Source organism: Notamacropus eugenii, chromosome 2 (genome assembly GCF_028372415.1).
Source record: "Notamacropus eugenii isolate mMacEug1 chromosome 2, mMacEug1.pri_v2, whole genome shotgun sequence".
Taxonomy (NCBI): domain Eukaryota; kingdom Metazoa; phylum Chordata; class Mammalia; order Diprotodontia; family Macropodidae; genus Notamacropus; species Notamacropus eugenii.
In genome coordinates, this window is record NC_092873.1 from 230,230,890 (window position 1) to 230,245,779 (window position 14,890).

Genomic DNA, 14,890 nt, shown 5'->3' on the forward strand with positions numbered 1-14,890 from the left:
GTATGATCTCTGCCCTAAAGATGCTTACAGTCCATCTGGGGAGAACACAGAGCAAGTTGACCCCAAAATACCAAAGAATTAGGTTTCACAAAATTGTGCATGACATTGCCATATTAATGATATAGATACATAAATTTAGAGCAGGGAGGGTTATAATGTCTTCATGTTAAAGTTTTTAGAGTTAAGATGTCCTTGAAACCAAAATTGGATTTTTTTCTTTACTCCCATTATCCCTTAAAAATATTCATCTGGAATTTATTTTAAGAATAATATTTCCTCTTAAAATAGTTAAAGACACCTTTGCATTTCACAAAAGTAGGCTTGATACTCATTATTGATATGAATTATTCCTGAATTAATTGATTGTGTACAATCAAACCACTGATTCGTTAGAGCAGAAGTCAGAATTATTAAAAAGACTTGAAGGAAGAATAATAATGAGGAAAAAAGATATAATATACAGTTGAAACAATCCAACCCTGAACTATTTAGATGAGTAATTAAAAATGGAAAATAGGCAAAGGATAATAGATATGACATCAATAGCTATTAAAATAATTTCATATAGAGGTTTAACTAGTATCATTTGTCATGACAAGAAAACCAAGAAAGTTCGTGAAATTCTAATCCTTGTGAAGGAGATGGTAGTCACAGTCAATACCAATTCAGAATATACTCACATTTGTAAAGTATTATGAAGGATGATGGATGACTTTGAACAGTATTATCTCATAAAACAGTATTATCTCATAAAAAAGAGAGATCTTTACAAGACTTAGTTACTCATGAATGAAGTACATACTTTTGTGATAAGAGTATTTGTACAGGAAAATTAGGCCTTGGAAAGTGACATTATAGATCACATCTTTACAATTTCCCAATTGACTGATACAGACTAGAATACAAAAAGAATGTAATGCCTATTGTTTTCATTATTTGAAAAAGCATTTGATTTGTTACAGCAAAACATTTCTTTCAAGGCTCTCTTCCAATAAGATGTGTTCTACCAAACATCAAACTCATTCAAGATTCCTTGAAAGACATGATGGAAAGCAATGCTACTTAATAATTCCCTGATCATAAACAACAGATTAGGAATAAAACAGGAAAATGTACCAGGGTCAAAAATATTCAGTGTTATGATAGAGGTGATTCAGCACCGAGTCCAGACAGAGGAGCTAGTACTTATGGATGGTGCAGTCCTCCAGAGGTTCCTTTTATACAGTGATATTGTGCTGTTTTTTTAAATACTCTGGGAACATTACAGAAGACATCCATAACCAATCAAGAGTTTGGCTCGATCATCTGCGCAGGAAAGATCAAGTGAATGAATGTCTATTTCCCAGATTATAGCATACATCTGGTTGGACAGCCTTTAAAGCTGCCCCACCTACACATTATTATGTATAGGTGGGACCGAAGGGACCGATAGATGGGAAGCTGATCCCATAGTTGAATAAAAAGAAACCAGACTGGATGAAATTGTAAAACTCCTTTGTTGATCCCAAGTTTCTTCTAGAAATAAAGTTTAATATTTTCAATATTAGCTTTATACTATTTTAGCTATATGGCTGCAAGACATGGCACAAAACATTCTTTGGAAAATTGAAAATAAATATCATGGAGAAGACAGAGAAGAGGTGCATGGTGTTTATGAGCAGGCTGCAACAATAATCTTTGAGGAACTCCCAAGAAGAACAGGATTGAAAAATGTCATCAGAGAAATTTAGAGTAGGAAGATAGTCTGATCACATGGCAGTACAAGGGATGACAAGGGGGCACTCTGAGAGCTCTCTTGGTGTCCTTGTGATGTTAAAAGAGAGTGAGAAAGGCCTATGGTGGGCTTCCCCTCCACCCCCATCATACCCAAAGTACGTGGGCAAGAGCTGCAAGAGAGAAGTTATAGTATACTATGATCATCCACCCTGCCCCCTTCTTTTATAGATGTGGAAACTGAGGATCAGATAAAGTAATAGTTATATTACTTAACTCTTACACTATAAATAAAACACTTTTTAAATAACAAGTACTTTTTAAACACCTCCTATAGACCAGGTTAGGCACTTGGTTGCACAGTGGTTCAAGCTCCAGGTTTGGAGTCAGGAAGACCTAAGTTCAAATCTAGTTTCAACACTTACTGGCTATATCACCCTGGGCTAGTCACTCAACTCTATTTGCCTCAGTTTCCTCATCTGTAAAATGAGCTGCAAAAGGAAATGACAAACCACTCCAATATTTTTGCCAAGAAAATCCCAAATGGGATCACAAAGAGTCAGACGTGACTGAAAAATAACTGAATGACAATGGGCCAGGCACTGTAACAGTTACTGTCCTGTTTTATTAAGTGAGGGATCATAGAGTTAAAGCTAGAAGAGACCTCAGAGTCCAGTTAGCTAGAGGTTAAATGTAACCCAGGGTTACACAGCTAGTAAAAGTCAGAAGTAGGATTTGGACCCAGGCCTTCCTGACTCCAAGACCAGTACTCTGTACATTACATTATGCTTCCTCTAATAGGAAGGAATAGCTTTGAGGAGATATCTTAATGTTCCAAGTGCCAGCTATTCTCTTTTGAAACATAAGTTAAATCACTCAATTCTGTGATTAAAACTTTAAATTTTAGATTAAATCTCTATCAGAAGGGACAATTCTAACTTTTTAGTCAGCAACTGATCCACTAAAATTACATTTCAATATAATCCATTAGTAAATGTGTCAAGTGATTGGTATGAATATAAAAGCCAGACTTTAAAAAAAAATTATACCATAATTCCTTTCCACCTATAAAAATTATTTCTCCAAAAGAAAAGCAGTCTCATTTTTTTTCATGGTTAAGGAACTGGTGTAACTATTCACAACTTTTTATGAGTTTTCATTGTTTATGAGTTTGCATTGTATAAGGTGTAACTGATTGGCCTCAAATGTAGCCATTTAGAGTGAAATTTCATGAAAGTTGCCTTTCAATGTGTTCTCCCTGTGTATTTATGATAATAAGGGAAATAGCAGAACACCATGAGGAAAGCATGCAATTTGATCTTATAAACAGGACGTTCGTACGATGGGAGATCTTAAGTGTAAAAGCTGCTGACTGTTTGCTTATTTTGGAATAGTACAATAAAATAAAAGTGTACACTCAGACAAGTACGTGTCAGGTATTGTTTTTTTCTCTTTAAAAGGATGTAGAAACTCAACGAGACAAGCTAGTGAGCTATGTGATGGCGTGCAGTATTGGAAACATTAGTATCCGGGATCTTCAGGAACCTGTCCAGGTCATAATCAAACATACACGAAACCAGGTAAGAAAATGTCTTGGGCAATACTTCAATAAGTATAGAGATGATCAGGTTTGGATTATCTCAAAGAGTTGTTGGGAATCTGTCCAACGACCTGTGGGGTAACCTGTACTTTTCCAGAGTAAAGAAGGGAGCAGCAGGAAGCTGCCAACTCTGGGAATTTTGCCTGGTGTCTTTACATCATGGGAAATTGGCAACTTTCTTTGGTGCTGGGGGTGAATGGGGGGTAGCAGTCCAAATGATGGAAATGAAAGCCAGCAGGAGGAAGAGATTGAAGAGAAAATGTTTTAAAGGCTGGATGACTCTCTTTAGATAAATACAGATGTAAAACCTGCCTAACTGGAGTTTGACTTCAAAAGAATTTCCATTAAAAATAAGAATACAAGTGAATATAGATGAGAAATATAGTAGAGTTGCCACTGAAATATTGAGAGCTGTTTAAATGATGAGTTCATGCTCCTTGAGCATCATGGTAGTGTGGAAAGAGCACTGGACTTAAAATCAAGACACTTTATTTCTAGACCTGCTTCTTATACTTAGTAGCCACGTGACAACCACTGGCAAGTCTGGGTGCCTAGGTAGTCTAGGCTAGATGTTGTTGTCCTCTTCATCTTTTCCGTCTTCCTCCTCTTCCCCTTCCTCTTCCTCTTCTTTTTCCTCCTCCAACTCCTCCTCCTCCTCCTCCTCCTCTTTGTCTTCTTCTTCTTCTTCCTTCTCCTTCATCTTCCACTACTGCCACCACCACCACTGTTTCTCCTTTTCCTTCTTCTTTCTTCCTCCTTCTTCCCCCTGCTTCCCTTTCCCCCTTCCTCCTCCTCTTCCTTTCCCCCTTTTCTTCCTTCCTTCCTTTTTCCCTTCCTTCCTTCTCCTCCGCCTCCTTTTTACTCCCCCTCAAGTGCCAGACAGGCTGATAAAAGAACTGTTCAAGAACCAGGTTGATTTTGTGAGAAGTATGGATTTTTGTTTTTCAGTAAGGGTTTTTATAATTATGAATCCAATCTAATCCAGTCCAACAACCATTTAAGTGCCTATTGTGTGCAAAGCACTATGCCAGAAGCTAGAGATAGAAAGACATAAAAATAATAATCCCTGATCTCAAGGCACTTACAGTTTACTGAGGAGATACTAGAGTCTAGTAATCTAGGTCTAAATCTTAACACTTGGTGACCTGATTCTGTCATTTAACCTTCCCTCAGTTCAGGCATTCTTAATCTGGCATTCATGAACTCTCTAGGAATCTATGGATACATTGCCGGATGTCTATGAAGCTGGGTGGGAAAAAAATATATAACTTTATTTTCATTATCTAAATTTAGCATTCCATTATGAATTCAAAATTTCATATATAATATATATATACACACACACATATATAGTGTGTCTGCATATGTGTATGTACATACATACATACATCTATTGTATATGCACATACATGTATATACATATACACAATACCTGCATGCATATATGCATACACATGGGTTTTTTTCTTAAAAGAGTTGCATAGGCTTCACTAGACTACCAAAGCAGGCCATGGCATTAAAAAAAGTTAAGTCAATTCAGTCTTGTCATTTGCAAAAGAGACATCACCATGTTATTGGGGAGAATAAAATATATTCTAAGAACTTTGTTAAATATCAGTCAGTCAGTAAGCATTGTACAACATTGCCAAGTTCTAGGATTAAAAAAAAGGCAAAAACAACACTTGTTCTCAAGGAGCTCATCATCTAATGAATTAGTAATATCAGTAATTGTAGTAGATTGAGGATTTTGTTATAAGAGTAATAGTAACAAGTTATATTTTTTATAGCCCTTTGCGAGCATAATGCCCTTTTCCTCATCTAATGTAACTCTCACTATATCTCTGGGGAGTAGGAAATACCAGTATTATTGCTATCATTATCATCATCATCATATTTCTTTTTATAAGTACAATTCAGATTGTATTTGAGGTTATATCCAAATATAATTGGGATGTTGATGCACAGACAAGTTAAATAAATTATCATTTATCCCAGGTCACCCAAAATGTTAAGTGGCAAAGTCAGAACTCAGGTCCAGGTCTCTTGATGCCAAGTCCACAGTTTTTTTGTTCTATGTGTATGTGTGTGTCTTTTTTTTGGGGGGGGGGGGTTGTTCTACCATAGTATATCAGTTTTTCATTTGATTCATTGAAAATTGCAATTTTATGCTTTGAACTAATTAATGCATTCCTCTTTAATGCTCATGTTTGATTTAACAGCCAGGGTTCTGGTTGAAGGTCACTTTCTTATAGATTTGTTATATGGCATTGTTATATGGCATTAACAATGATTAATATTGATTTTATTTTTTCCTTGTCTGTGAAAAATCTTAAAATCCAATAATTTCTGAATGATTTCACCTAAACGCCTTGTTACATGTTTTCTGCTTATGTTTATTTAGGTGTTCCATCCCATCTGTGTGTTCTGGGATTTGAATAAAAACAGTAAGTTTAAAAATAAATGTTCCTTTTTTGTTTTTTCCAGTCTGCACTTTTGATTTCATTATTGCAAGAATCTCTGAGTAAAACAGTTCTCTCCACCAATGGATATTAGCAACTACTCTGCAATTCCTAGTCTTATAAAGTTGCTAAGTAACTTGTGAGTAGACAGTCAACATACAAGAGTCAGATCTTAAACCTGGATCATCCTGGCTCTATATGAATTTTGCCATGTTGCCATTTAAATTGGTAGTCATTTTTTTTTACTGAATTATATCACTAATATGGTGATTTGACTATATGTAGTGGAAAACCATTTTGGATGGACAGAAGAGTCAGTACTGCTTTATTTCCTTAATACTGAACAGAATGAAAAACACACACGCACACGCACATACACACATACACACACCACTAGTACCCCTATGGGATCTGATCATAATAAATTCTAAGGTCCAAAATAAATGTCTTATCTACTCTTCTTCCATAAGCCTTTAGAGACTTCATGTCTGGTGCATAATACTCCAGGACTTTTTGAACAAGGGCATAGTACAATGAGAGTATTACTTCTCTTAATCTATACATTTTTATGAAGCTTAAAATTCCATAAATATTATATTGAACTTGAAGTCAACTGAAAACTGAGGTATTTGTCACATAACCTGCAAAATCATAGATCTCCTTACTTTGACCTTGTAAATTATTTCTAACCTACGTGTTAGAATTTTTTTATGTATTCCTTTTAAGTTTTATCTTCATAATTTCTATCTTTCATCCAACCTGTTGAGATATTTTAGGGTCTTTATTATAGTTCTGAACACATCATCTAATCTTTAATAATCATGACTTGAATATCTTCATGAAAATAATTTATAAAGATGGACAGAAAGTGGCATGCTGCCAGAGTCTTTCACTCAAGTATAGCGCCAATGCGATATTCACAGTGCCTATGGCAGCCATGAACATTCTGGCACAATCCTGAATTGCAAAATATGACAGACTCTCCACATGGAAGACAGAACCAAAACATTTATTTAGATACCAGAAAGCCAAATCCATCATAGTAACAAATAACATATACATATGCAATATGTATATACAACATATACAGTAACAATGCAGAGGGTAACACCATCCCCAAGTCTTTCCCCTGCTATGCTTCCCACAAACCACTTCCATTAAACAAAATCACAAACAAGCTCTCTTACTCATGCCATCCTGCTGCCTGCTTGCCTGCATCCTTCCTAGCTCTGACTAGACTCTGACCAATTTCCTCTCAGCTCTGCTCTAGCTCTGCCTTCCTGTTACACCTGCTCAGCACATTCCTCCCACCACAGGCTCCACGTAACTCAGACTTCCATGGGACCCAGGCAAGTCACATGAGCCTATAAATTTCATTAATTAGCACTTCTTAAGTGCAGTTGTTCAACCAGTTCCAAATTTGTCAGTCATGTCATCCACCTCTTTTTTCTCCACCTTAGTCACAAGGATAACTTGTCAGATCCCTTATGAAATCCAAATAGTCTCTATTTAAAAGTAGAAAGAGCACTAAATATGGAATGAGGGGACATGAGTTGTAGTAGTAGTAGCAGTAGTAGTAGTAGAAATAGTAGTTGTAGAAGTAGTAGTATTAATAGAAATAGTTGTAGTTGTAGAAGTAGTAGGAGAAATAAAAGTAGTAGAAGTAAAAGTAGTTGTAGTAAAAGTAGCAATAAATTCATTACTAATCCAGTAGTTATAGTAGTTGTAGCAATGAGATGGTGATGATGATGATTGTAACCAGAATTTGTATAACTATTATAAAGTATTTGTGTAGCTAGTATTTATAGCTATATAAACTGCCCTGAGATTCACTGAAATGTCTTTGAGCTAAAGTACATCTGAAACACCAGAACTCCACCATAGAATCTTCTCATCCTTCTGTCTGCTTGGGAGATTCTGAGACTTGAATCCTGGTGCTTATAATTGCCCGTTACTCTGGTCTTCCATTAATTGGCTATTATAAATGGTTAAGATGTCTTCCTTACTACTCCAGTACTAGCCATAAAACCCTTGTGTGTGTGTGTGTGTGTGTGTGTGTGTGTGTGTGTGTGTGTGCATTTGTGGGTGCCCATTTGGCATTCTGTTGAAGCCTACAGATCTCTCTTGGAAATTTTTTTAAAAGTAATTGAAGGAAATGCCAAATTTCAGTTGAAAGTTAGTGAAAATAAAGATGTAAATTTTTCTCCATTCAAGTTCACAAACCCCCTGAAAACTATCCATGGCCCCTAGTCTCTAGGTTAAGAACCTCTTCCTTAAGGGTTGCAAAGGATAATGGGATTAAATTTTGGCAGGAGTAGGGGAAAGTAAAGAAAGAAAGTAATTGAAAATTAGGAGCAGTTCTTTTTTATACTGTTCCAAAAAGCCAAAACATTGGCTAAATGTTTCTATATTCCTTCTGTTTTGATCTAATTTATTCAAGAATACTTGCAATTTGTAAAATTTCTAATTTCACAGATCAGCTTTAGAGGTCAGAAAAGACTAGGGTATCTTTCACCATGAAACTACATTCATACTATTTTAGGTTTAATGCTGGAAGGCACTTCTGAGATCCCCTAATATGGCCTCTCTCCACTCCCCGATTTAGAAGAGAGAAAACTGAGACCCAGAGAGGTCATGTTGACTTGCTCCAGTTCACAGTGACTCAGTGGCAGTTCCAAGATTTGAACTCAGGTTGTCTGACTCCATATCCATTACACCCCACTCCTGTTTGCTAATATTGTTAACAATCTGTGTTGCATTACTCCTACAGAAGGTTTTGGTGGCTGGAACACATCAGGCTGTGTGGCACACAGAGACTCAAATGAAAGTGAGACAGTGTGCTTGTGTAACCACCTCACCCACTTCGGGGTTCTGATGGTGAGTACAGAATCTCTTCCTTGTCTGTAAAATCACAATTCCCCTTGGATCACTGTCTTTTCAGATCACATCTTGTAGCAGTTCTTTCATAGCCTGGTCATTGTTCTTCCACTCTCAGAATATTGGTTCTATATGAAAAATACTAGGAAATCCAGTGTGAATAATCGTTAAGTAACTATTACAAGGGAAAGCTTCCTGTTTTGTTTCTTTGAGATAATAAACTTTAAAAATGCAGTGGTAGAAAAGGTCAAATAAACAAAAAAGGAAATCATGAATCCCCTGAATCTTGAGAAAGGGTTAGTTTTTTAGCTCTAGAGTTTTAGAAGTTTGGCCTATGATCTATCCACTTATCCTGACTAAATTTCATGAGCTTCATGGGCTGTAGAGTTTTAGAAGGAGGAAAAGGGAAATTGAAAGAACACACCCATGATAAAGCAAAGATTAATGTTTTTCCAGTGGAGAGCAAGAAAAAAAACAGTGGAAGGGAACTCTTACATCATGATGGCTCCATTCAGAAGGCTTCTTTTACTACTAAAACTAAATTTAGGATTCTGGGGTTGCTTAGTACCCCATAGTACCTCAGATAATAAAACAGGCAAATGCAGTGTAAACGAAAGTTAACCTCAAAGAGAAGACACTAATAGCAAGAGATGTGAAAATGCTTTTGGTAGATGGTAGCATTTGAACTGAGTCTTTCGGGAAGCCTTGGAAGCTAGGAGGCTGAGGTAAAGAGGGAGAAATGCATGCAGAATAGCTAATTCAAAGGCACAGAGTCAGAATATTGGGTTTTCTGTGTGGAAAAAAAGCAATTAGACCAGTGTTGCTGAATCATCGAGGGTATACAGTGGAATAAAGCTTAAGATTAAAATGTTAGGAAAGGGCTTTGTTATGAAGGATGCTAAATGGCAAACAGAGGATTTGATATTGGGTTCTGGGGGTGATAGAGAGCCACAATAGTTTATTGAATAGGGAAACTCCATGGTCAGACCTTTGTTTTAGGAAAGTCATTTTGATTTCTTCTATGATTGGTTGTTTGACCCAGTCATTCTTTAGGATTAGATGATTTAGCTTCCAATGAATTTTTAGTCTCTTTCCATGGCCCTTTATTACATGTAATTTTTATTGCATCATGATCTAAAAAGGATACATTTAATATTTCTGCCTTTCTGCATTGGATTGTGAGGTTTTTATGCTCTAGTACATAGTCATTTTTTGTGTAGGTACCATGTACTACTGAGAAGAAGGTATATTCCTTTATTCCTATTCAATTTTCTCCAGAGGTCTGCCATATCTAGCTTTTCTAAAATTCTATTCACCTCCTTAATTTCTTTGTTGTTTATTTTGTGGCTAGATATATTCATTTCAGAAAGAGGGAGGTTGAGGTGCCCTCACTAGTCTAGTTTTGATTTCTGTTTCTTCCTATAACTCCCTTAACTTCTCTAAGAATTTGAATTCTATATCATTTGGTGCATATGTTTAATAATGTTATTATTTCATTGTCTGTGGTGCCTTTTGGCAGAATGTAGTTTCCTTCCATATCTCTTTTAATTAGATCTATTTCTGCTTTTTGCTTTGTCTGAGATCAGGATTGCTATCTCTGCTTTTTTTTATTTTTTTTACTTCACATGAAGCATAATATATTCTACTCCAGCCTTTTACCTTTGCTCTGTGTATATCCCTGTGTTTCAAATGTATTTCTTTATAAACAACATATTGTAGGATTATGGTTTTTAATGCATTCTACTGTCCATTTCTTTTTCATGGGAGAGTTCATCCCATTCACATTTGCTGTCATGATTACTATCTGCGTCTTTCTCTCTATCCTACTCCCCGTCCCCCCACCCCCACCCCCATTATTCACGCTTTTCTTTCTCCTTTCTCCCTTTCGCTCCTCAATAGTTTTGTGTTTTGACCTCAATCCGCTGCCCTGTCTATCAGACCCCTCCTTCTTCTTTCCCTTTTCCCTTACTACTTCTTCCCTCCCTTCTATCCACCCCCTCCCCTTTCTTTCCCCTTTAGAAGTCATTTTGGCAGCTAAATGGAGGATAGATTGGAGTGAGGAGACAGTTGTATCAGGGAGACTAATTAGAAGGTGATATCATGCGGCCTCCCTAGGCACTTAAAATGCTTATGAAATTTGAGCTGGACCTGATGGTTGGTTAAGGTGGTGAAGCTGATGGTTCACATAGGTATGGAGAAGCAGTGATGTGTGAGCTCTGTCTCATTCTTTGATCTCATGCATACCTTTATTCCTGCCAGGCCAGAATGGATGATAACAAGAGGAAAGGCTAAAGTAAAGAATACCTAGTGTTGCCTGGGGGCCTGTTATTAATTTGGTCTGTGATCTATCACCCACTTAGCCTGACCAGATTTCATGGGCTCATGATATTTTCGGTCACCTTTAGGCCTTAAGTATCTCGAGGGAAGACAACAAGACATAAATAAAAATTGTAAAATATAGAAAAGAACATTTTTGTTGCTCTCTGAATATAAATGAAATCTATTCTTTACTTTCAAAAATATGTTGACCTATAAAATACCAATTTTTTTTTCCCTTTTGAAAATGAGCTGGCCTTTCCTGAATAGTGGAAAATCCCTCCATTTCCCTAAATTTCCTATGCCCTATAAAATAGACTCATTCTTTTATTTCCACATAGATATATTTTGGTTCACGGTCAATTCCTTCAGGAAAGTTATATTCTTTACAAGAGTTAATGCAGAAACATATGCTTTGGCTTAACTGGTTTAAATTTGCAAGTTTTTAAAAACCTTATAAATATGTGAAATACTAGATGAGACAGCAGAAACATAAAAATGTCTGCTTATAGATGATTTGTACCCCCACTGAAGCAAAAAATCTCCCCCTAACCCACTGTTTTTTGTTGTTGTTATTTTTTAAACATTCAAACTTCATTTTTTCAGTTAACAAACATTAATTTTTCTCTTCCCTTCTCCCCTTCCTCACTGAAAAAAGGAAAAGAAAAAAGATCAAATGCATAGTTAAAAACAAATTCACACATTGGCCATATAAAGTATAGGTCTCATTTTCAAGATACATGAGGAATTGATGCAAATTTATAAGGATACCAACAACTTAAATGAAATAAATTTAGATTTAGATTTTTCCCCAATTAACTACCATTACCCATCTGATCTTAACTTTATTCAGTCTATACACACTTTTAGAAATTAATTTTATTTCTTCCTTCAACAAAATCTTCGTTTTTTTACTCTTGTCTTCTCTCTTCCCATAGAAAAGGAAAGAAAAACAAAACCCTAGCAAAAATATTTATAGTCAAAACAAATTCTCTCATTGGCCATGTCCAGGAAAAAATATATCTCAATCTGTACCGAGTCCATCACCTCTCTGTCAGGAATTGAGTGGCATTAACTTGATTTTCTGGAATCATGGTTGGTTATTGCCTTGATTAGAGCTCTCAACCCCTATTTCTAAAAAAGAGGGTGGTGAGAGAGTATGTTCACTACGATAGGTTTCATGCAGTCTACTTCAGCTCCCTTCTTCTCTTTCCCTTATTCAGAAACCAGTCACACATTCTTAATATTTCTTTCCTTTTAAATTCTTCTTTGTGATCAACCCTCCTTGGTTAGAGTTTATTCAGCTAGGACTAATATCTTAATATCTCCTCCTTTTTATTTGTCCCTCCTGTTCAGTAAATATATATTTCTGCACTCAGCTGTGTGTATTCTTTTCTCCTTTGACAGGCTCAGCTGAAGGTGACATACAAGTGTCACCCATTCCCACCACTCCTAACCCTTTGTACTTGAATGTTTATTTTAGATGAGATCATTTTTACCTTTTCTCTCTTTTCTCCCTCTTCTACTGTATTCCTTTTCCTTCTTTTAAGATCATCAAAACCTTTTTAAAAACCACTCCTAGTCTAATCTGGCTCTATATACATCTTGTTAGAGTCCTTCTATGACTCCTGATGGTAATAGGATTCTGAGGAAGGGAGAGAGCCCATACTGGCTATAATAGCTAATACTAGCAAAAATTTATATATAGTACTTACTATGTGCCAGGCACTGTGCTAAGTGCTTTATGATTATTATCTTATTTGACCCTTACAACAGCCCTTTGAAGTAGGTGTTATTATCATTCCCATTTTGCAATTGAAGAAACTGAAATAGACAGAAATGACTTCCCCAGGTTCATATAACTAATAAGTGCCAGACCCTAGATTTAGACTTAGGTCTTTCTGATTCCAGACCTGGTAGTCTGTCCACTCTGCATTATCTCTTGTGATTGCTTCCTTATATTTACCCTTTTTATCTTTCTCTTGAATCTTGTATTTCAGAGTATTTAAGCAACTTTAGTCTTTTCATCAGAAATTCTTAGAAGTCTTTTATTTCATTATATGTCCATTTTGTCCCCTATGAGATTATGTTCAGTTTTTCTGGTTAAATTATTCTTGGTTAAAATCCTATATCGTTTGCCTTCTGGAATGTTATATTGTAAACTCTGTCTTTATAGTCTCTTGCTAAAAAGTTTGTGATTCTAACGGTAGCTCCTCAATACTTAAAATCTTTCTGGCTGCTTACAGTTATTTCCTTGACCAGGAAGTTCTAGATTTTGGTTATACTGTTCCTTGTAGGTTTCATTTGGGGATTTCTTTTAAGAGGTATGAGGTGGTCACTTTGCCCTCTGGTTCTAAGGGATCTGGGGAATTTTACAGTGTCTTGAAATATTATTTCTAGGTTTGGGGTTTGTTTTGTTTTGTTCATAGCTTTCAGATAATCTATCAGTCTTAAATTATATCTCTGTGATCTGTTTTCTAAATTAGTTGGTCTTTTTTGCCTTGAGATAATTTACATTTTCTTCTATTTTTTAGATCTTTTAACTTTGTTTTAATATTTCTTATCTTGTAAGAATCATTAGCTTCTATATGGCCTATTCTAATTTTCAGAGAGTTTGTTGCTTAGATAAGGTTATTTTTATTTCCAATTCTTTCTTCCATAGTTCTTTTTTTTTTTTCATTTTTTCCCTCTAGCACTCTAATTTTATTTATAGAAACATACTTGATACTTTAAAAAATCCTCTTGCTTCATCTCTTAAGAATTCTGGTTGGATTTGTGCCTAAACTGTGTTTTTCTTTGAGGCTTTGCTTATAAATGTTTTAGAGTAATTCTCTTCTTCTGAGTTTGTCTGTAGTGTCTTTGTCTGCCTTTTTAAGGCAGAGGTTTTGTTTGTTTGCTCATTCTTAAGCTTCCAAACTTTGGATTTTATGTCAGAGCTGGACTCTGTGTATTTCTGAAGGGAATCCTGAGGCTCACCCTGTGTCCTCTAGGTTCTGATTGCTACTTTCCTGGGAATTGGGTATTATGTGATTTCAGGATCTTTGGGACAGCTCAGTCTGGGCACTTGCAATCTTTAATGCTCCCCAAATTATCTAGTCCAGAGCAGTCATATTGCTGCCCTCCTGGTTCAAGTAATAAGTTCTTTGCCCAGGTTTGGATCTAGGCAACACACTTGTAGGCTTGTCTGTTGGACTTCCAGTAGAGTACTGCTAGACTCAGCCACCATCAACCAGCTGGTAAATTCTATTGTTTCAGAGTAACAGCACTATTGACTGTCCCTTGCTCTGGGATTATTGTCCCAGTTTTTACTCTATAGGTTTGAGACTGGACTGGAACTGAGATTGAGCTCCATTCCCGGTATCTGAACTACTTTACTGCTGCATTCACCCTTTGCTTGGTAGACAGCTTAGGTCCTGGAACCACTCCTCACCCTTGAATGCTATCTCCAAATACTCCCTTCCCTAGCCCACACCAAATCTATCATCTAACATTGAACAGTAATCAGCAGAGGTGGCAGTTGGTGCCTGTCTCTACCCCTTTTATAAGATCTAGCCTCACCATACAAGATCTCAGACCTCTTCTTACCATGTTGCACAACTACAGACAGGTCCTTGGTTCCAGGACCATCCTCTGCCCTCTTGCTGGAAAACTCTTCTCAGCACACCCTTGGTAAGAATCAATCTGCCCTGTCTATAGTCCTCTCTGTCTCCTTATGTCAATCTGGGCTGGAAAAATGACTCACTATGACTTTTTTTCTCGAATTTCCTAATCAGAATTTGATCCAGTACTTTTCCTAGAGCTTTGTGGAGGAGTTATAGGAGAGAGCTAGGCTGTAATACTTACTTTTACTCCACCACCTTGGCTGATCTCCAAAGCAAAGAATTTTAAAGTTTGGTGTCACAGTAACCTTGGATGGATGATTTGT

At 36.4% G+C, this 14,890-nt stretch overlaps 1 protein-coding gene across 5 annotated transcripts in view; it reads left to right on the forward strand.

Annotated features, from left to right (window-relative positions):
• ADGRG6 (adhesion G protein-coupled receptor G6) overlaps positions 1–14,890 on the forward strand; it is a 173,243-nt gene that overhangs the window by 129,189 nt on the left and 29,164 nt on the right. For all 5 annotated transcript variants that reach the window (XM_072643477.1, XM_072643475.1, XM_072643474.1 and 2 more), the window contains 3 exons: positions 3,174–3,293; positions 5,715–5,757; positions 8,543–8,649. In XM_072643477.1, the coding sequence (XP_072499578.1) occupies positions 3,174–3,293; positions 5,715–5,757; positions 8,543–8,649 (270 nt within the window). The remainder of the gene's footprint in view (positions 1–3,173; positions 3,294–5,714; positions 5,758–8,542; positions 8,650–14,890) is intronic.